This window comes from Arachis hypogaea, chromosome 1 (genome assembly GCF_003086295.3).
Source record: "Arachis hypogaea cultivar Tifrunner chromosome 1, arahy.Tifrunner.gnm2.J5K5, whole genome shotgun sequence".
NCBI classification, from domain to species: Eukaryota; Viridiplantae; Streptophyta; class Magnoliopsida; order Fabales; family Fabaceae; genus Arachis; species Arachis hypogaea.
The window spans coordinates 30,882,501-30,906,618 of NC_092036.1; the positions used below are offsets into that span (position 1 = coordinate 30,882,501).

General features: G+C 34.4%; 1 protein-coding gene across 2 annotated transcripts; it reads left to right on the plus strand.

The window, feature by feature from the left end:
• The first annotated feature begins 423 nt into the window (after nt 1-423).
• On the plus strand, nt 424-2,564 carry LOC112801289 (probable purine permease 11). Of its 2 annotated transcripts, none has more exons than XM_025843943.3 (2): nt 424-650; nt 1,330-2,564. In XM_025843943.3, the coding sequence occupies exons 1-2, from the start codon at nt 614-616 to the stop codon at nt 2,460-2,462; spliced, it is 1,170 nt and encodes a 389-aa protein (XP_025699728.1). In that variant the 5' UTR covers nt 424-613; the 3' UTR covers nt 2,463-2,564. The 2 variants fall into 2 exon arrangements, with proteins under 2 accessions (XP_025699728.1, XP_025699736.1); XM_025843951.3 differs by having other exon boundaries at nt 499-650; nt 1,264-2,564.
• Nucleotides 2,565-24,118: the final 21,554 nt, after the last annotated feature.

Here is a 24,118-nt window from a genome sequence, read left to right on the forward strand (position 1 = left end):
CTTCCTACAATCTAAAAGAGTAGTGTATATATATATATACATATATATATATATATATATAATGTATTTTTCCTTAGCATATGTGATTTTAGTTAAAAAATAATCTTAATATTTAATTTTATTTCTAATCTTTTTAATTTATATAAAAATTATTTTTAGAATTTAACTCCAACTAAAATATTTGTACGAAATTGAATAAATTTAGATATTAAAATATTTTTAAAAAATTCATAAATATCAGGGACAATATATGTATAAAGTATTGAACTTTTTAATATTAGTTTATAATTAAAAATATAAATATGTTATTTATTATCATTTATATTAATGATAGTTTAACAAATTTTCTTTTTTATTAATGCTTTGTCGATCTCATTTTATTAATATTTTTATTTAATTCACATAAATTAAACTAAACATTTTGTGTCTCGTTATTAGTGTTTTTTCTTCCTATCTCATTTCTCTCTTAAAATAACTTCAACATTGGCTGCACAATCCATCACTCACTCATATTTTACTTGCAAAGTGTAAACACTACTTCAAAATATCTTTGAGCTTATCATCTCTCACAATATATAGGTTGGTGCACTTTTAATTTAATTTTCTTGCTTTCATGGAGATAGTTCAAGAGCTCCAGTTAGAAACTACAGGTTGGTTTCTCCCTCAAAATTTGCTTGGATTTCTAGATTTCTCTCATCACCCCCGCGCCCCTTTTTTGTTTCCTTTTTGTACCTCTCTTTAGGAATCTTGAAAGAGAAATAATTAAGAACTTAACAGAATCACTTTTTCATCTTACTGTATTGCTATTATTCTATAAGATTGAAACTTAAGAAAAAAGCAGAGCTTATTAGATTGAACACTACTACGTGTGTCTTACCTTCTATCTTAGTTTCATCAGCTTGACAACAGCATAAGCAGTTTTTTTTTAAACAATTATAATTAAGCTAACAATGAGTGAATTCTATTATTTAATATATCAGATTCTCAGTGATGTACCATGAATTATAGGATTAGTAAGATAACTTAGAATTAGTTACTAGTTTGGTCATTATTATTATTATTATTATAGTTGATTGGAGTAGTACGAAATATTAAACTATTAATTCTCTTTGGTTAACTATCAGTCTCACGTGAGTATAAAACAACTGATAAAATAGTTTCAACAGAAATACGTGTCGTGTTGTTTCAATTGTTAATACTTACTTTTCTTATGATTATTGCAATTTGCTTCTAATTTTCTCTCAATTATTTTGTAAATTATAGAGTTTATAGAAGGTTAAACTGAATCAACTGATCGTAGCTTGTTACATGTTTGATGTTATTCCTCAGAGAAGAATTCAAGCAAAGACAGAACCTCTGTCTTTCATCAACACCAACTAAAGAAACAAACAATGTTAAAAAGATACAGAAAGTGGTTTTGTGTTTCTGTATACATAATCTTTCTCCTAGCAGGCCAATCTGCTGCTGTCCTTTTAGGAAGGCTATACTTCGACAAAGGCGGCAACAGCAAATGGATGTCGACATTTGTTCAATCGGCCGGCTTCCCGGTGTTACTTCCGTTGCTCTTTTACTTCTCATCGTCATCACCACAATCCAAATCCAACAACAACAACAAAGATTCCTTTAAAAATACCAAACCAAAAGTTTCCTCCTTAATTCTCCTCTACATAGGCTTTGGACTTCTATTAACTGGTGATAACTTGATGTATTCATATGGACTTCTATATCTACCTGTTTCCACATATTCCCTACTATGTGCTACTCAACTAGCCTTCAATGCATTATTCTCTTACTTCCTCAATTCCCAGAAATTCACAGCATTCATATTCAATTCCATAGTCCTTCTTACTATATCGGCTTCCCTGCTCGCAATCAACTCTGATTCTAGCGAATCGTCTGGTATCCCAAGAGGGAAGTACATAATAGGCTTCTTGTGCACTGTTTTTGCATCTGCTGTGTTCTCCTTGTACCTCTCTCTGATGCAACTTTCATTTGACAAAGTCATCAAGAGGAAAACATTTTCTTCTATATTGGGCATGCAAATCTACCCTTCCTTTGTTGCTACATCCGGTTGTGTCGTGGGATTGTTCGCGAGCGGGGAATGGAAAACTTTGCACAATGAAATGCAAAGTTACCAGAAGGGGAGTGTGTCATATGTAATGACTTTGGTTTGGATTGCTGTGACATGGCAAGTATTTTCAATTGGTATGATAGGGTTGATTTTGGAGGTGTCTTCATTGTTCTCCAATCTTATAAGCACTTTGTCCTTGCCTATAGTTCCAGTTCTTGCTGTTTTCTTCTTTCATGATAAGTTCAGCGGTGTTAAAGCTGTTGCTTTGTTGTTAGCAATATGGGGATTCATTTCCTATATTTATCAACATTATCTTGATGACCAAAAAGCCAAAGCGGATAAAAGTGATGATGCCGTTGAAGCTTCAAAGGGTGAAGTAGAAGTTTGTTGATGGAAGTTCTGATTAAATATGTCATCTTACGTTGTTAATAATGTTGCATTCTTCTGAATTGCATCTTTCCTTGAAATAATACAAAGTATAGTTTATGCTGAATTATTGTCATTTGGTTGGGTTGTTCAATTGGCTATATGGTTTATTCGATTTATTTGATCCACCAACCTAAAATAATCGAATGGGGACGCACAAATAAAAGGGAAGAAAAAAAAGGAAAAAGGATAAGTTCAATAATTTAGTAATATTAGATAATTGTTACATTTTTTTATTTTGAACATTTAAAAACAATTAAAAGGTAGAACTGTTCAAATTACGTCCCAACTAAAAAATAAACTATGCAATGATATAAAATACATAAAACCACCTTACTATTTGGCATTAGCTATAGTTGGAGGGCTTGGAGCTACAACAAAAGCACGATTTAATGATGGTTAAAGCGGTGGCTAAAATTTGAAAAAACTGTGACTAACCCAAAATAGCTATGAAAGAGGAACTGTGGACAATTAGAGGGTTGATTTTTATTTTGTTACATATTTGACGCTATTAGCCACGGTTTTAAGAATCGTGAAAATCTTTGAATAGCTATGGTCATTGTCTAATTAGCCATGGTGTGAAATACTGTATTGAAAAAAATAGCCACAGCAAACATGAAGTTAAATTTAACAAAAATGTTGTAAAATATATTGGCCCACAATTTTTGATATTCTAGATATTGGCAATATAATACATCTAACAAAAGAGCATGAAAAAAAAAGCCTCCAAATTTTATTTTATTTATCAATAACAAATAGAAAAGAATATAATAACAATTAGCCAAGATAATCTCTGTCTCTTAGATAACTAAAAGTTTGAATACAAAATAACATTGATTTTCTATTTATTTTCATAATCCTTTGCCAAACTAGCGAGCCATAAAATCTAAATGTTAGAAAAAGATTAAACCCAATCATATAACATGGAATATAAGTGGAAACCCTAAAAAATAAACAAAAATATACTCGAGGCTAAAAAATATTGATGGCTTATCATAACCAGAACAAACAAAGATATTGATGTCATTATCAAAACAATGATTACGCAATTTTAAAATTAACTAATTGATTTGAAAAAAAAAAAAAAGATCAAAGGATCTTACCATTAGGATCATTTAAGTTCACATACAGGCATCAGTGTCATGACAGTTGCACAAACAAGGGGGCTTAGCAATGCTAAAAATAGAAACAAACTTTCATTAGTACTAAATTTTGTGTTTTTAAAGCCAATTACAAAACGCCATCATAGAATCAAGAAAGAAAAGTTCATTACTTGGACGATTTATTCAAAATTCTTACTATAGGGCCACAGATATTTTTGTAGGATATCGTTGAGTAGCTTGCAAACTATTTATATATGGCAAGTAGAGTAGGCTGGTTAGATTAAAATCAAGTTTTGCGGTGTATAAAGCTATTTGTCACAATGATAACTAGAGGAAGTTTGTACAGCGTAGGATTCCACATAGGAATATTTGGTTCTTCATCAGCAATTACAGCTGATTGCCATTTGCCATTCTGCCAAACAAACCAAGTCAAATAAGCAGCCAAAATTTTAGAGGAACCTAACATCTTTCACCAAAGTTTCAAGCCAAACTATTGATGTTAGACAAATAGGCAATGGAGCGAGGAATAGTTCTATTGAAATTCATATTAACTGCTCTACATAAAAATAGAATATAATAATACAATCCCATTAAATAACCAACTAGGGTATACTCAAGTACAGTCAACTAGATTTTTTTTTTGAATTTTGTTTTAGAAAATATGAATTTAAATTATCATAAAAAACATGCAAAATCTAATGGAAAAAAAAATTCAAAATCTAAAAGAAACAATCTAACACTAAATAATAACAAACATCCAAAATCATTGTAAATTCATTTTAAAAATTTCTAATAAAAAGAGCATTCAAAAACAAATAAAAATGAAATATCCAAAATCTTTTTAAAATTTTAAAATCTAATAGAAAGAGACATCTAATAAAATATTAAAAAAAGTATAAAAATTAAAAAAATATTAAAATTATTAAAAAAACATCTAAAATAAAAAATAAAAAACATTTAAAACATAAAAAAAAAAATATCCATACTTAAGTAAAAAGAAACATTTAAAATTAGTATAAAGTATTATCTAAAACTAAGAAGAAGAATAATGTATGCAAGAGAGAGGATGACAGCTGCGAATCACACAATGATCGGAGATAGGACGCGAGAGAGAACGTGAAAGGGAGCTGAATCGTGTAGCGACCCTTGTTGGCCTGCTTCACGGGCGAGATCCAAGAAAGCTCCGAACATTGCATCGACGACATGATGGCGGGTTTGATCCTTTGCAAATGCTTCTGTGTGAACGGTGATGGAGGCGGCGCGATGGCGAGGATGAAGCCCATGATGTTGTAATGGAAAGGATGACCACCTGATGGATGCCGGTGACGTGGAACAGCTACAAAGGAGGACGCGCGGGGAGAGGCGACTACACGTGACGGAGGACTGGAGAGGGAGCTGATTCGCACGACAAGGGTGGTGCACCAAAGACACGACGACGGTGCGATGGGTGGGAGGAGGCAGACGTTAATGGTGCAACGGATGGCAGAAGGATTTATGACTTAAATTGTACGACGCAGATTTCGAAAGGGTGCAAAACTGAATTATTTCAACAATGCTACGGAACCAACTCTATATAAGCCAAGAATCAGTCAATTGGTAAATTAGAGTCATCGGTGACTTTACACGGATATTTCTTTTTCTTGTAAATTGGATGATTTTGGATATGATTTAATAAAACATGGAATCAACTAATTAATGATCAAAGGATCTGTTCTATGATTCTCTCCTATCACTAACATATCTTCTCTCATGTTTTGAACGAGGTCAACAATAATTTAAAAAATAAATTAAATTATAAATTAATAAAACTAATTATAATTAATTATATTGTTCCATTCTTGACTGATTATTAGTTGATTACATATACTTTTCCGAATTATTTAAATTTCAAAATCAAGATTAGAGGGGAGTTGACTGATTTGGCTAAACTATAGTTGGCCCTATACTTCTCATAATAATAACGAAAACGCATAGATAACTAATCCTCATTCAGCCAACTATGTAACAAATCAGCCAATTAAAAAAAAAAAAAACCGTTTATAAACTAACAAAAATTGGTTTAGATCGTTAAAAAATCTTACTATCGTTTTGTGCATCCCTTGCCGCCCTTCGTTGTCCTCATCCCGACATTTTACGCATTATAGATAGTCATTTAGGAGATTACACGGCGGTGAAGTAAAAGTTTAACAATTCTCAAGGTGCTTACAAGGTTATTTATCAAAATACATTTGTTTAATAATAATTTATAATATAAAGACTACATTATTTATTGTATTCAACATTATACAAAGAATCTACTATATATAAAGAGATTTAGCCAATTGTTTGGTACGTATATTTTGTAAAATACCTTTTCATATATTTATAAAAAGATTAATATTTGTAATACTTAAAATGAAAGATTTCTTAATAATATAAGAATAATGTATTTATCATTGTAACTATCTCATATTAATTCATTAGTAAATTCAAATATCTGAAGATGCTAATTCTTTTAAAATTTAGATATATTTCACATTAAGAACTTAGATCTATATATCTCTCACACACACTAAAATTTTTTCAAGTATGAAATATGATAGAAATTGGCATATAAACTAAGGTTTTTATATATAAAATCTATCCAAAATACTTTTGAAACATTTTAAAAATCAAGAAAATATTAAGACACATCAATCAAATTGATTAGAAGCCAAACCAAAACAATTAGGGTGTGCTTTTATCAATTTCTTAGCATTTAAAATTAGATGTTTGTTTGAATTAGCTTTTTTTTTTTCTGAAAAAATGTACATTTTAAAAAATAAAATACTTTTATTAAGTTTTAAATATGATTGGATGTATTTTTTTAAAAAATTTATTAAAAAAATATTCGTTTTTTTTAAAAATAAAAATAATAATATATTGTTTTTAAAAAGTAGAAAGAAAAAAAGTTTTTAATTATTTTCTTTATCAAAAATATCTTTTATCATAATTAATAATTATAATTTATATTTTTAATCTTAATTTTTTCTACAAATATTAATTTTTCATGTAAATCCTAATTTCCCTTCAAATCCTAATTTTCATCCACATCTATATTTATATTTTCCTTCAATTTTTTTACACTCATTATCATTTCAATTTAGGATAAAAATACTTTTTAAAGTACCTTCAATTCCATTAGACAAAGTTGCTTTCAAAAATTTTCACACACAATTTAATCTTAGCTCACATGCCCCTTCTTCAACACGAGGTTTCTTCTTTTTCATAATTTTCTTTTAAGGTGTCAATTAAAAAAAAAAAATCCTTTTTATTGTTTTAAATGCCCAAAGGCTATGCATTTTTTATTTTTTGAATTTCTTTTTTCGATTTGACATTTAACAATATTGTATATTTTTTTATCTTTTTATTATATAGCATTTGAACTATTCTTTTTCATTTGGAGTAAAAAATATTGCACATTTTTTTCACATATTTATTATATTTCTCATTACAAAAAATTTGAGTAGTATTTAAGAACTCATGAAAATAAAAAAAAATTATAAATCGAAGATAAAACTATTGAGTAAACCATCAGTTCAAACACAACTAAATAATAAAAAAGTCTAAAATACATGATCAAATCTTTTTTTTTGTTTTTATATTCTTATCACATTTTGTTTCAGCACATGTTTTTTTTTTTTTTTTTTTGAATTTCCTTCGTTCTAGAACTAAGTGACTCATCATGCAAAATGAAATTATGTTAGCATATAAAATTCTTTAATGCATTTTAGAAGATTTTGGCAAATTGGATGAGTTGTATCTCTTATCATCTGTATAAATTATAATAGTGACAACAGAATTGGAATACGAAAGAGAAAGAGATTTTGATTTGATGGCATTGAATGCTGATCTACGCCACTAAGCAAGAGAGAAGCAAAATTAATTCACTTTTGTTTCTTCATTCAAATCACATTGAAAGTCTTCTCTCTTCTCTCTCATCTCTCTTCCTGCTTTCGGTCACTTCACAGCAACTATGGAAGAAATTTTAAGCTACCATCTGAAAGAAGAAGAAGCTAGTAGTAAGCCCATTGTAATGATGGCATCAAGAAAAAGAAAATCTGAAGTATGTTATGGCTAAGATCTTTACCACAAAAGGTAAGATGTGGTGAAGTAATCTTAAGCTCTCCATACCCTAAAAAGGAAGAAGATGATCTCGATCAGAGGAAGAAGATCCTTGGAGGCATGGCTTGTCTCTGCTTTTGATCAACCACCACAGGAGGTAGGTACAGTGGCTACGTGATGGAGGATGCAGAAGTTAGAGTAGATGAAGCTGTCATCATCAAGAACTCATCAAGGGCTAGGAATCCTTCTTGGAGTGAAAGTCAAGATGGATGGCTAGAATTAATGAAGATTGGTGACCAAGGGAAGACACAGAGATAATTGCATGTTGGGTTTTACATTTGGTTATCTCTCCTCTCTCTCTGGCCGAACCGATTTTTTGCATGAAAAAGAAGAAGTTTAGCTTAGTTCAATAGTTTCAACCGTAGAGGCTTCCCCTTCTATAAATAAGGGAGAACAGCCAGGGCTTGAAGAAAAAAAAAGAGTGAAAAGCACAGTGTTCACATAGCTACCTAAGCTAACAGAAGTTCTTCTCCTTCAATGTTCTTCATTTTGTATTTTTTTTGTTTAATTTTGTCTGTCTTGAGACTCATGGAAAAAGGTAAACAGTAAGGTTTGTAAGAAAAAGCCATAGAGCAAAAAAAGGCAGAGTGCACAAAATTAAAAGAAAAAGCCATAGATGTCCTTAGAGGTCCTTTGTACATCAGTGTTGTGTATCATAATTCTGTGGGAATCCCCTTGCAAGTTGGGTTAGCACTTAGCAGTTGAAAGCTTGGTAGTGAACCAAGTCAAGTTCAGGGTTGGGGTTAGATTCTCGACTTGTCCCAGATAGGAAGGGTTGTTCATAGGGAGAATTGGTGTTTGTAATCAAAGATGATTATAGTAAAATTCTATCATTGTTGTGATGGAGACTGGATGTAGGCTGCATTGCACGTAGCAGCTAAACCAGGATATATCTTGGTGTAATTCTCTCTCTCTTCTACTCTATTTCTGATTCTGCTGCATAGGAGACAAAACTGAAAAATATCTCCTGGGTGGTCATGAGACAAAACAAAAAAATCTCTTGACTAGGCATGAGACAAAAACAAGAAATATCTCCTCAAGTGTTCTAAAAGACAGCAAGAGTTACTAAGCAAAAAAGGGGCTAAGATTCAACCTCCCTTTCTCTTAGCCACTGAGAAACCATCAATTGGTATTAGAGCTTAGGCTCAAAGAGATCAAGCTTTGCAGCTTGGAGAAAAGATCCAGATGGTAGAAAACAGTGACTCAAATATGGTGTCCTACAACCTGATAGAAGGACAATCAAGCAACAGACCTCCTCTTTTCAATGGGAAAAACTTCACCTATTGGAAGGAGAGAATGAAGATTTTTGTGCAAGTAGTGGACTACAGACTCTGAAAGATTATCCTGGAGGGTCCTCAATTTCCAACCACCACAAGTGTTGAAGGAGTAGTCTCTCTTAAACCCGAAGCAAGTTGGACCGAAGAAGATAGAAAGAAGGTAGAGCTCAACGCCAAGGCTATTAACTTGCTCAACTGTGCTATCAGCTTCGAGGAATACCGACGGGTATCACGATGCACAACGGGAAAGGAAATTTGGGACAAACTTCAAATCACTCATGAAGGAACCACCATAGTGAAGAAGACCAGGATAGACATGCTGAACAGAGAATATGAAATGTTCTCAATGAAGGAAGGAGAATCAATAGATGAAATGTTTGAAAGATTCAACATTATCATTGTTGGCTTGGATGCTATGGGAATTATGTATCCTGATTCTGTGCTTATGAGGAGAATTTTGAGATGTCTCACAAAAGAGTGGAAAACTAAGGCATTAATCATATTTGAGAGTAGTGGTCTGGATTCTATGACATATGATGCCTTGAGAAGAAACTTACTTGCTTTCGAAAACACTTATTTGAAAAAAGATTCAAAAAAGAAAGGAATTACTTTTACATCAGTTATTAACCCCCTGGATGATGAATACATTGATAATTCCTCTGAAAATGAATTTGTGATGTTTGCCAAAAAATTCAGAAAAATGGTGAAGCTCAAGGAAAGAGGCAAGGCAAGCAGGTCAAGAAAACAAAAGAAAGATTTTAGCAAGGTGACATGCTACAACTACAAAGAGATCGGACATTTCAAATCTGATTGCCCTAAGTTGAAGAAGGAGAAGAAGCCAAACAAAGAAAAGAAAAAGGGACTGATGGCTTCTTGGGAGGACTTGAAAAATGACTCAGACGATGATGAAGAATCAGAGACCAAGTCCCAACCATGTCTCATGGCAGATCACGTTGAACAGGTAGTCTTTCATAACCCTGACACTGAAGATCTTCATCTTATGATAGACCACCTTTCTGAAAAAATTAGATGTTTCTTGCTTGATAACTAAGATCTTGAACAACAAATCACCATTCTTAAAGCTGAAAATAGTTTTCTTAAAGATAAACTAAGGGAGGTTGAAACTGCTATTGAACTTGTTGAAGAAAACAAGCAGTTAAAAGCTCAACTTAGAAGCTGTGAAAGTGATCATTCTATTGTTGCATACGTAAACTTTTTTAAAGAAAATGAAGAGTTGCTTAAAAAGGTCAAAAACCTTGAAGATGACTTAGCCAAGTTCACTCAAAGTTCTGAAAATTTAAATCAAATCTTGGCTAGTCAAAAACCTCTCTATGATAAAGCTGGCTTGGGGTTTCACAAGAGTTTCAAATGTGTTGAAAAACCTTATTTTGAAAACATGGCTTCATTTTCTAATGATACAATGTTTCAAAACCCAACAAGCTTTAGCAAAACAGCAACTCCAAGATTTTGTAGACTATGCAACCGAAATGGCCACTTTTCCATCCAATGTTTCTTTGGTGAAAGAATGATTGGTGACAAAGTTTACAAAGTTATTTTTAACTACAATGGTTTGGGACATAGGAGATGGTTTAATGTGAAAGGATCCAAGAAGATTTGGATACCTAAGGTCACTTGAGCTCATTTTGTAGGTGTGCCTAGCATCCAAGCGGAGGGACAATATGTGGTACATGGACAGCGGATGCTTTAGGCATATGACCGGAAAGGCAACCTTCTTCATAAGGCTTGATGAGTATGATGGAGGGTTTGTCACTTTCAGTGATGCTGGTAAAGCAAAAATAGTGGCCATTGGAAAAGTTGGTAAAAGCTTCTCATCTTTTATAAATGATGTTCTTTTTGTTGATGGTTTGAAACATAATTTACTAAGTATTAGCCAATTGTGTGATCTAGGATATGAAGTTATTTTTAGAAAGCTTGTGTGCTTAGTTGTTTGTGAAAAATCTGGAGATATTTTATTTGAGGCTAAAAGGTGCAATAATATGTATGGATTGACTTTTAAGGATTTGAAAGATAAAAAAGTGACATGTTTTACCTCTCTTGAATCTAAAAAATGGTTATGGTATAAGAAATTGGGTCATGCTAGCATGTACCAAATTTCTAAGCTAGTCAAGAAAAATTTGGTTAGAGAAATTCCAAATATTAAATTTGATAAGGATCTTACTTGTGATGCTTGCCAATTGGGCAAACAAGTAAGATCCTCCTTTAAAACAAAAGATGGAATTTTAACAAAGAGGCCATTAGAGATATTACACATTGATCTTTTTGGTCCAACAAGAACTCAAAGTTTAGGAGGAAAACACTATGGTTTGGTGGTGGTGGATGATTACTCTAGATTCGGTTGGGTACTTTTTCTTGCTCGTAAAAATGATGCTTTTCATGCTTTCTCAACCCTTTGCAAAAGGATTCAAAATAAAAAAGATTTAAAAATTGCCCATTTGAGAAGTGATCACGGAAAAGAATTTGAAAACCAAGACTTTGAAAAATTCTGTGATGATTTTGGAATTGCTCATAACTTTTCACGCCCTAGAACCCCTCAACAAAATGGGGTGGTTGAGAGAAGTAATAGAAGCCTTCAAGAGATGACTAGTGCTATGCTTTGTGAAAATGAGATTCCAAAATTTTTATGGCCTGAAGCTGTGCTAGTATGAAAGACCAAACCCGAGATTGGGGGTTCATTTCCAGGTCGGCTCCCAGGTACTTTCTTTTAACCAGAGGAGTACCAGAGATGTCTGGTTGATAGACCGGTTAGAGAGAGGGATGAGACTTTAATCTCACACCAATCTTTAAGACTAAACCAATATCTGGTTGTAGTATTACAATAGATGAGAATGTTGGCCCGGGTTTTCCCCGGAACCCAAACAATAATAAACCACTAGAACACACAGCCATGATAGGTGAAGTCAAACCAGGCTATCACCCATACCAGTCTAACCTCCTTAGATAACATCTAAGGGTAGGTAGGAGAATTCTAAATCGAATGGATTCGGTCTTATACATACGCGAGGAAGGTAATCAAAAAAGAAAGAAGATGAGTTCTTCTTTCTTTTATCACTTAGGAGCCGTGCGTGATGTAATGCAATTGTGAATGTCCGATCAATAGCAAGAGTGCTGTGGCACTTCTTAATGACTTTCCTGTTGAGCATAACTTCTGGAGGATTTGAGATGGATTTGCTCTAGAATCATCAGTTTACTAATCGAATTGGATAGGAATTCCCGGTGCGGAATAGAAAGAGCCATTTCCTACAGCTTGTTACATTTTGAATAGGACTATCATTAGAAAAGGGTTAAAGAAAACCCCTTATGAGCTATGGAAAGGAACCCCTCCTAATCTTAAGTATTTTCATGTTTTTAGATGCAAATACTTTGTACTTAACAATAAAGAAAACCTTGGTAAATTTGATCCAAAATCCTATGAGGGAATGTTTGTTGGATACTCCACCACTAGCAAGACTTATAGAATTTACCTCAAAGAACATAGAACCATAGAGGAATCTATACATGTTTCTTTTTGTGATACTAATTCAATTCCTAGTACTGTGATAGAAGATGATACAGATTATGAAGATGCTATCAACAAAAAGGCCAGTGAAGAAAATCCCAAGTATGCCCAAAATAAAGAATCTGTCCGTCTAATTTTGTCTCATCAGAATGGAGGAGACATTTCTATTTTGTCTCCTAAGCCAGCAAGAGAATCTGGAACAGAACAACCCACTAAAGCTCATCAAAGCTCAACATCACTCCGGAAACCAAGAGAATGGAAGTCCATGAGGGGTTATCCTTATGACTTTATCATTGGTGATCCCTCATAAGGTGTAACAACAAGATCCTCAACCAAAAAGCAAACCGAACCAAGCAACTTTGCTCTCTTGTCTCAAATGGATCCTAATAATGTGAAGTAAGCTCTTGAAGATCCTTCTTGGGTCATAGCCATGCAAGAGGAGCTGGCTCAATTCGACAAAAATGAGGTTTGGATACTAGTACCTCATCCGAATGGTAAGAAGGTAACGAGTACTAAGTGGGTATTCAAAAATAAACTAGGTGAGGATGGAAAAGTTGTTCATAACAAGGCTAGATTAGTGGCCCAAGGTTACGATCAAGAAGAGGGTATAGATTTTGATGAGTCTTTTGCTCCGGTAGCAATAATGGAAGCAATTAGGTTGCTTCTTACCTATGCTGCCCATAAGGGTTTTATAATGTTCCAAATGGATGTCAAATGTGCTTTCCTTAATGGCTTTATTGATAGAGAAGTGTATGTGGCACAACCCCCCGGTTTTGAAAATAAAAAATTTCCAAATCATGTTTTCAAACTTTCAAAGGCCCTTTATGGTCTTAAGCAAGCTCTAAGATCTTGGTATGAAAGGCTTAGTGCCTTCTTGTTGGAAAATCACTTTCAAAGGGTGGTACCGATACTACTTTATTTATTAAAGCATCTAATGATGATATTCTCCTAGTTCAAGTTTATGTGGATGACATTGTATTTGGGTCGGCCAATGAATCCTTGTGTGAAGAGTTTGGAAAACTCATGCCTAGTGAGTTTGAAATGAGTTTAATGGGAGAGCTAACATTCTTTCTTGGCCTCCAAATTAAACAAACTCCTAGTGGCACTTTTATTCACCAAGAAAAGTATGCTAAAGAATTAATCAAGAAATTGGGCCTAGAAAATTCCAAACCAATGGGAACACCAATGCATCCAAACACTAAACTTGAAAAGGATGATGATGGAAAAGATGTGGATGAAACAAGGTATAGAGGAATGATAGGTTCACTCATGTATCTTACCTCCTCTAGACTAGATATTATTCAAAGTGTGGGTATATGTTCAAGATTTCAATCTCACCCAAAGGAATCCCATCTTTCAGCCGTTAAACGCATCATTAGATATATTAAGGGAACTAGTGATTCTAGCTTATGATATCCAAAATCTGATGATTTTTGTGCAGTGGGGTTTTGCGATGAAGATTATACCGGAGAAAGGGTGGATAGAAGAAGCACATTGGCCATGTGTTGCTTTCTTAGAAGCTCATTTAACATGTGGTCAAGAAAAAAACAAGCCACAGTAGCTCTATCCACAACCGAAGCTGAATATATTTCTGCCTTTGCATGTTTGATGAGCGGATAATTTATACGCTTTTTGGCATTGTTTTTAGGTAGTTTTTAATAAGTTCAAGCTACTTTTAGGGATGTTTTCATTAGTTTTTATGTTAAATTCACATTTCTGGATTTTACTATGAGTTTGTGTGTTTTTCTGTGATTTCAGGTAAATTCTGGCTGAAATTGAGGGACTTGAGCAAAACTCTGAAAAAGGCTGACAAAAGGACTGCTGATGCTGTTGGAATCTGACCTCCCTGCACTCAAAATGGATTTTCTGGAGCTACAGAACTCCAATTGGCACGCTCTCAACGGCGTTGGAAAGTAGACATCCAGAGCTTTCCAGCAATATATAATAGTCCATACTTTGTTTGGAAATTGACGACGTAACTTGGCGTTGAACGCCAAGTACATGCTGCTGTCTGGAGTTAAACGCCAGAAAAACGTCATGATCCGGAGTTGAACGCCCAAAACACGTCATAACTTGGAGTTCAACTCCAAGAAAAGCCTCAGCTCGTGGATAGATCAAGCTCAGCCCAAGCATACACCAAGTGAGCCCCGGAAGTGGATTTATGCATCAATTACTTACTCATGTAAACCCTAGTAGCTAGTCTAGTATAAATAGGATAAGTTACTATTGTATTAGACATCTTTTGACAGTTTAATCTCTTGACTGTTTAGCCTTTGATTATTCGGTCTCTTGATCACTCAAGGGGGCTGGCCATTCGGCCATGCCTGAACCTTTTACTTATGTATTTTCAACAGTGGAGTTTCTGCACACCATAGATTAAGGGTGTGGAGCTCTGCTGTACCTCAAGTTTCAATACAATCACTATTACTTTTTATTCAATTCTCTTTTATTCTTATTCCAAGATATACGTTATACTTAACTTGATGAATGTGATGATCCGTGACACTCATCATCATTCTCACCTATGAACGCACGTGACTGACAACCACTTCCGTTCTACCTTAGGCCGGGCGCATATCTCTTAGATTCCCCAACAGAATCTTCGTGGTATAAGCTAGATAGATGGCGGCATTCATGAGGATCCGGAAAGTCTAACCTTATCTGTGGTATTCCGAGTAGGATCCTGGGAATCCGGAAAGTCTAACCTTGTCTGTGGTATTCCGAGTAGGATTCCGGTATTGAATGACTGTGACGAGCTTCAAACTCCTGAAGGCTGGGCGTTAGTGACAAACGCAAAAGAATCAATGGATTCTATTCCAACCTGATTGAGAACCGACAGATGATTAGCCGTGCTGTGACAGAGCATAGGAACGTTTTCACTGAGAGGACGGGATGTAGCCATCAACCAAGGGTGATGCCTCCAGACGATTAGCCGTGCAGTGACAGCGCATAGGATCATTTTCCCGAGAGGATTGAAAGTAGCCACCGCTGATGGTGATGCCCTACATACAGCTTGCCATGGAAAGGAGTAAGAATGATTGAAGGAAGAGTGAGTAGTGATGTAGAGTTTCAAGAGGAGCACAGCATCTCCATACACCTATCTGAAATTCTCACTATTGATTTACATAAGTATTTCTATCCCTTTTTATTTTCTATTAATCATATTTGATTTTCTAAATTCCATAATTTTAACCTGCCTAACTGAGATTTACAAGGTGACCATAGCTTGCTTCATACCAACAATCTCTGTGGGATCGACCCTTACTCGCGTAAGGTTTATTACTTGGACGACCCAGTGCACTTGCTGGTTAGTTGTGCGAAGTTGTGAAGAATGTATGTAAGCCATGGTATTGTGCACCAAGTTTTTGGAGCCATTACCGAGGATTATTCGAGTTGTGTGAAAGTATAAATCACAATTTCGTCCACCAAGTTTTTGGCGCCGTTGCCGGGGATTGTTCGAGTATGGACAACTGACGGTTCATCTTGTTGCTCAGATTAGGTAATTTTCTTTTCAAAAATCTTTTTCAAAAATTTTTCTTTTATTTTTCGTTTTTTCAAAAATATTTTCGAAAAAAATAATAAAAATACAAAAAAATCATAAAATCATAAAAACCAAAAATATTTTGTGTTTCTTGTTTGAGTCTTGAGTCAATTTTTAAGTTTGGTGTCAATTGCATGCTTTAAAAATTTTTTCTTGCATTTTTTTGAAAATTCATGCATTCATGGTGTTCTTCATGATCTTCAAGTTGTTCTTGACAAGTTTTCTTGTTTGATCTTGAGGTTTTCTTGTTTTGTGTTGTTCGTTATTTTTCATATGCATTTTTCGTTTATTAGAGTCCATACATTAAAGATTTCTAAGTTTGGTGTCTTGCATGTTTTCTTTGCATCAAAAATTTTTCAAAATTATGTTCTTGATGTTCATCATGATCTTCAAAGTGTTCTTGGTGTTCATCTTGACATTCATAGTGTTCTTGCATGCATCTTGTGTTTTGATCCAAAATCTTTATGTTTTGGGTCATTTTTGTGTTTGTCTCTCTCATCATAAAAAAAAATTCAAAAAAATAAAAAAATTATCTTTTCCTTTTTTATCTCCTAATTTTCGAAAATTTGAGTTGACTTAGTCAAAAATTTTAAAAATTAGTTGTTTCTTACAAGTCAAGTCAAAGTTTCAATTTTAAAAATCTTATCTTTTCAAAACTTTTTCAAAAATTAAATCTTTTCCTTTTTTTATTTTTTTTATTAATTTTCGAATTTTTTTTTAAAATATTTTTCAAAATCTTTTTCTTATCTTTTACATCATATTTTCGAAAATTAGCTAACAAGTAAATGTGATTGATTCAAAAATTTGAAGTTTGTTACTTTCTTGTTAAGAAAGGTTCAATCTTTAAATTCTAGAATCTTATCTTTTAGTTTCTTGTTAGTTAAGTAATTAATTTTAATTTTAAAAATTAAATCTTTTTCAAAACTAATTTCAATCATATCTTTTTAAAACCATATGTTTTAAAATCATATCTTTTCAAAAAAATATCTTTTTAATCTTATCTTTTCAAAAATCATATCTTTTTATCTTATCTAATTATCTTATCTTTTTATCTTATCTTTTTCAAAATTTTATCTTTTTCAAAATTTGATTTCAAAATATCTTATCTAACTTATTTTCTTATCTTTTTCAAATTTGACTTTTTGGTTGTTTCTTATCTTTTTCAAAACCACCTAACTACCTTTCCCTCTCTAATTTTCGAAAATACCTCCCTCTTTTTCAAAAATTCTTTTTAATTAACTAATTGTTTCAAGTTTTAATTTTAATTTTAATTCATCTTTAATTTTCGAAATTACTAACTCCTTTTCAAAAATATTTTCAAAAATCCCTCTCTCATCTTCTTCTATTTATTTATTTATTTACTAACACTTCTCTTCATCTCTTATCACCTCCCCTATCCTTACTCTTTATACAGATTATTCATCCCTCTCCTTCCATTATCCCCTTTCTTCTTCTACTAATAATAAGGATCCTCTTTACTATGACATAGAGGATTCCTCTTCCTTTTCTTTTCCTCTTCTCTTTCATATGAGCAGGAACAAGGAAAAAGGCATTCTTGTTGAAGCTGATCCAGAACCTGAAAGGACTCTGAAGAGGAAACTAAGAGAAACTAAATTACAACAATTCAGAGACATAGTAGAGCTCAAGGACATCAATGGTCCTTCAAGAAGGCGCCACCCTCACTAAGGTGGACTCATTCCTTGTTCTTAAATTTTTCTTCTACTTTTCGTTTTTTTTATGTTATATGTTTATCTATACTTGTGTCTTTATTACATGATCATTAGTAGTTAGTAACTATGTCTTAAAGTTATGAATAAATCCATTAATCCTTCACCTCTCTTAAATGAAAAATGTTTTAATTCAAAAGAACAAGAAGTACATGAATTTCGAATTTATCCTTGAATTTAATTTAATTATATTGATGTGGTGACAATACGTTTTGTTTTCTGAATGAATGATTGAACAGTGCATATGTCTTTTGATATTGTTGTTTATGAGTGTTAAAATTGTTGGCTCTTGAAAGAATGATGAACAAAGAGAAATGTTATTGAGGATCTGAAAAATCATGAAATTGATTCTTGAAGCAAGAAAAAGCAGTGAAAAAGCAAAAGCTTACAAAAAAAAATGGCGAAAAAAAAAGAAAAAGCAAGCAGAAAAAGCCAATAGCCCTTAAAACCAAAAGGCAAGGGTAAAAAGGATCCAAGGCTTTGAGCATCAATGGATAGGAGGGCCCAAGGAAATAAAGTCCAGGCCTAAGCGGCTAAATCAAGCTGTCCCTAACCATGTGCTTGTGTCATGAAGGTCCAAGTGAAAAGCTTGAGACTGAGTGGTTAAAGTCGTGATCCAAAACAAAAGAGTGTGCTTAAGAGCTCTGGACACCACTAACTGGGGACTCTAGCAAAGCTAAGTCACAATCTGAAAAGGTTCACCCAGTTATGTGTCTGTGGCATTTATGTATCCGGTGGTAATACTGGAAAACAAAATGCTTAGGGCCACGGCCAAGACTCATAAGTAGCTGTGTTCAAGAATCAACATGCTTAACTAGGAAAGTCAATAACACTATCCAAAATTCTAAGTTCCCAGAGACGCCAATCACTCTGAACTTCAAAGGAAAAAGTGAGATGCCAAAACTATTCAAAAGCAAAAAGCTACAAGTCCCGCTCATCTAATTATAATTAATATTCATTGATATTATGGAATTTATAGTATATTCTCTTCTTTTATCCTATTTGATTTTCAGTTGCTTGGGGACAAGCAACAATTTAAGTTTGGTGTTGTGATGAGCGGATAATTTATACGCTTTTTGGCATTGTTTTTAGGTAGTTTTTAATAAGTTCAAGCTACTTTTAGGGATGTTTTCATTAGTTTTTATGTTAAATTCACATTTCTGGATTTTACTATGAGTTTGTGTGTTTTTCTGTGATTTCAGGTAAATTCTGGCTGAAATTGAGGGACTTGAGCAAAACTCTGAAAAAGGCTGACAAAAGGACTGCTGATGCTGTTGGAATCTGACCTCCCTGCACTCAAAATGGATTTTCTGGAGCTACAGAACTCCAATTGGCACGCTCTCAACGGCGTTGGAAAGTAGACATCCAGAGCTTTCCAGCAATATATAATAGTCCATACTTTGTTTGGAAATTGACGACGTAACTTGGCGTTGAACGCCAAGTACATGCTGCTGTCTGGAGTTAAACGCCAGAAAAACGTCATGATCCGGAGTTGAACGCCCAAAACACGTCATAACTTGGAGTTCAACTCCAAGAAAAGCCTCAGCTCGTGGATAGATCAAGCTCAGCCCAAGCATACACCAAGTGAGCCCCGGAAGTGGATTTATGCATCAATTACTTACTCATGTAAACCCTAGTAGCGAGTCTAGTATAAATAGGATAAGTTACTATTGTATTAGACATCTTTTGACAGTTTAATCTCTTGACTATTTAGCCTTTGATTATTCGGTCTCTTGATCACTCAAGGGGGCTGGCCATTCGGCCATGCCTGAACCTTTTACTTATGTATTTTCAACAGTGGAGTTTCTGCACACCATAGATTAAGGGTGTGGAGCTCTGCTGTACCTCAAGTTTCAATACAATCACTATTACTTTTTATTCAATTCTCTTTTATTCTTATTCCAAGATATACGTTATACTTAACTTGATGAATGTGATGATCCGTGACACTCATCATCATTCTCACCTATGAACGCACGTGACTGACAACCACTTCCGTTCTACCTTAGGCCGGGCGCATATCTCTTAGATTCCCCAACAGAATCTTCGTGGTATAAGCTAGATAGATGGCGGCATTCATGAGGATCCGGAAAGTCTAACCTTGTCTGTGGTATTCCGAGTAGGATCCTAGGAATCCGGAAAGTCTAACCTTGTCTGTGGTATTCCGAGTAGGATTCCGGTATTGAATGACTGTGACGAGCTTCAAACTCCTGAAGGCTGGGCGTTAGTGACAAACGCAAAAGAATCAATGGATTCTATTCCAACCTGATTGAGAACCGACAGATGATTAGCCGTGCTGTGACAGAGCATAGGAACGTTTTCACTGAGAGGACGGGATGTAGCCATCAACCAAGGGTGATGCCTCCAGACGATTAGCCGTGCAGTGACAGCGCATAGGATCATTTTCCCAAGAGGATTGAAAGTAGCCACCGCTGATGGTGATGCCCTACATACAGCTTGCCATGGAAAGGAGTAAGAATGATTGAAGGAAGAGTGAGTAGTGAAGTAGAGTTTCAAGAGGAGCACAGCATCTCCATACACCTATCTGAAATTCTCACTATTGATTTACATAAGTATTTCTATCCCTTTTTATTTTCTATTAATCATATTTGATTTTCTAAATTCCATAATTTTAACCTGCCTGAGATTTACAAGGTGACCATAGCTTGCTTCATACCAACAATCTCTGTGGGATCGACCCTTACTCGCGTAAGGTTTATTACTTGGACGACCCAGTGCACTTGCTGGTTAGTTGTGCGAAGTTGTGAAGAATGTATGTAAGCCATGGTATTGTGCACCAAGTTTTTGGAGCCATTACCGGGGATTATTCGAGTTGTGTGAAAGTATAAATCACAATTTCGTCCACCAATGTTGTTCACAATTAATTTGGTTAAAAACTCAATTGGAGGATTATAAATTAAAAATCAATAGTATACCTTTGTTTTGTGACAATATGAGTGCTATAAACATCTCAAAAAATCCTGTTTTGCACTCAAGAACCAAGCACATTGAGATCAAATATCATTTTATTAGAGAACATGTGAAAAAGGTTACTATTGATATTCAATTTATAAAATCTAAAGAACAAATTACAGACATTTTTACTAAACCCTTGTGTGAAGACAGATTCTGCTCTCTGAGAAATAGTTTGGGAATGATAGAATTAAATTCTATTGATAATTTATGAAAATTTTGATTCTGTTTGGTTTTGTCTCGTAGGAAAGCAGGAGACAAATTTTAGGTTGTGATGAACGGGCATTGGTACAGGGGGAGACTAAACTATTGTTAATTTTCTTGGGCCCAACCAAACCTCCTTGACACTACTCTGACCCATTTTTTTTAGTTCAATCTCATTAATCATACTTTTGGGAAGTTGTCTTATCAAATCTTGTAGGAAGAAGTTGTTGTCCAATCAAATCTTTATCCTTCCCTTATCCCTTGATTCTATGAGATAAACTTTTAGTTTTTAGTTTTAAAATCCTTCCTTGGTTAATAACCGCGCCTATTAATGAGTAATAACTCCCTCAATTCTCTCTCCACTTAGCATTAAATGCTTCCATAACCTCCCTCCTCTCACCACTCTATTCGGCTTCTCTCTTCATCTTCCCTCTCCATTCTCCATTCTTCATATCATGAAACAGAAAGTTGCCTCAAGAAGAAGTGACCGAATCCCTCTCACAAAAAAATCTCCATTTTCTTCCACCCCTCAAACTCACACTCACATCCATATTCACTCAACATCCTCCTCATCTCCACCCTCTCAATCCACCGAAGCCATGTGAAGAAAGGTCATAGCCCAGAAAACATCATCGCGCAAGAAGAAGGAACCTGCGGTTGAAGAAAAAGATGAGTCTCACACATCTCTACCTCATCCTCCACCTAAGAAAGCAACTCCTGGCCGTAGCTCTCAGAAGACAAAAGGTTACATGTTATGTAACACAAAAGAACCCCCTAATCTGGAATCCCTGGATTTCAAGAACAAATACGACAAAGGTCATTCTCATTTTGACCCAGGAAGGTTCAACTCTTGTGCATCTTATGAGTTTAACAAAGTTGTGTTGAAGAAACGTCACTTATGTGCTTCCTACATAGTGAACCTGGATTCTCTTGCTACCAAAGGAATCAACTTCCTCTCTCTTTTTGAGAATATGAAGTGGACTCCCCTGTTCAATATCCAGAAACCTGTATACCCTGCTTTGGTTCTGGAGTTTTATGCAAACATGAGGCTGATTGGTGGAGCAATTCATTCCTATGTGAAGCGGGTTTACATGACACTGAACAGAGAAACAATAAGCGCTACCCTGGGTTATGTTGATGAAGGGCCAGCAGCTTATATGTCAGAAAAATGGGACTCACAAGTGGGGGGTCACTCTCCAGATTGCTTTAAATCAAACCTGCGAGAAGTTTTCGGCTTTGGATGACACTGTTTTAACTCACAAAGCTCTCGGCCCAGAAAGAGCATTGTTGCACAGAATCATCACTCACATTCTGACTCCACAGAGTGGCTCATACAATAGAGTAATTGTTTTCGATACCTTGGTACTTTTTGCTGTTATTACTTCATCTCCTATTTCCTTTGCATATCTCATGATAAGGCATATGTGGGAATGTGTTAGAAGCACAAAAAAGGCTAACCTTCTCTATGGCATATTTTTTACCTGCATCTTCGAACATTTCAATATTGATTTACTTAATGAAGAAGTAGAGAATAAAGTTTCATCAATTAAGGGAGGAGGAGTTTCAGGTACTATGAAAGGCACCAAAGGAAAACAGTCAATGCCTTCTGACAGTGATCTTGAGAGCCGCCCAGCTGAGCCGTCCAAGGTGGCAGAATCGATCAAGGAGGTCCTCACTGAATTTTCTAACATGTCCAAACTGATGGTGCAATCTTACAAGGCCACTCGCAAGCAAGCATACGAAAATGAAAAAGTTTGGACAAAGTGCCAAGAAAGAGTGGGTCTGATGCTTCAAAATTTTGAGGAAGAGATGGGGGCTGCCGATAAAGATGATGAATCTGGATCTGAATACAATCTTTCTGATGATTAACTCATTTGTCTTTTGTTAAAACTCTGGTTCTGTTTGGTTTATTTTGGTACTTTGTTGACTGTTTGGATACTCTAGACCTCTGTTATTTTGTTAAACTCTTGGATATTTTGGCTTTGGTTATATCTGTGTGTGTTCCATTGTCACTCTTTTACAGGTTCCCCTTTGATGACAAAAGGGGGAGGAAAGCTGAAAAATTGAAAAGTTGAAAGAAACAGGGGCTGAAATCTTTTGTGATTCATGATCACCCCTGTGCAACAATTCCTTGTTCCAATGATTATGATCTGTTTTGTTGAAATGGTTGCTGAAATTTGGAACATAGTTATTTTTTGATAATCCCTTTAATGCTCTGATATGTGAATAAATGCTGGATAGTTTTTGTTTATGCTCTGATATGATTATGTTTTCCTTGCTATAAACTGATAATTATTTTGCTCTAATATGATGGCTGGAAAATGTTATGCATTTAATCAAATATTTTGGCAGCAGTTTTTGTGGAATTATCAAATGATTTTCTCTATTTATGTACTATGTACTCAAAATATTTTTGATTGTCATTGAGCAGAAAATTATTTATATGATAATTAATTAGTTTGTTTATCACTCTACTTCTGCTCATAATCAAGCTATTCAACATTTCAAATATTTCATATGTTGAATACCTAGTTGCCTTAAGCTTGATTTTAAAAGTTACAGGTAAAGCTTCTCTTGGTAAAATGGCATATATTTAGGGGGAGCCATGTAACAAATGGAAAAGGAAATGAATCCTAATCTTCAAAGGGAGTACTCTAATCTTTGATTTATTTCCATTTTAATTTTTAATAATGTTTGTCATTGATAAACTACTATTTTATGGTTTATCTTGTGCTTAATTGAGTGGATTTTATCAATCTTTCATACACTTATTCATACTAATTGTATGAGTTTACGTTTCCCTTCCTGATTTTGTGCTATGATAGAAAACATGCTTTTTTGGACCTTAAAATTGCTATGTTTAATCCTCTCTTATTACCATTCGATGCCGTGATTTGTGTGTTGAGTACTTTCAGGTTTTATAGGGCAGGAATGACTTAAAGGATGGAAAGAAAACATACCAAAATGGAAGGAAAGCACAAATTGGAGTTTTGGAGAAACTGGCAGCGACGCGTCCGCATGGACGACGCGAACGCGTGCTTTGCATAAATTAGCATCGACGTGAGCACATGGACGACGCGAACGCGTGGCGTGCAAAACACAACTGACACGAACGCATGACTGGAAGGTATGAAAA

Coding starts and splice junctions, on each gene's coding strand:
- LOC112801289 (XM_025843943.3), top strand. CDS start 614: ATGGAGATAGTTCAAGAGCTCCAGTTAGAAACTACAG. Junction 651..1,329: donor GCTCCAGTTAGAAACTACAG/GTTGGTTTCTCC, acceptor GTTATTCCTCAG/AGAAGAATTCAAGCAAAGAC.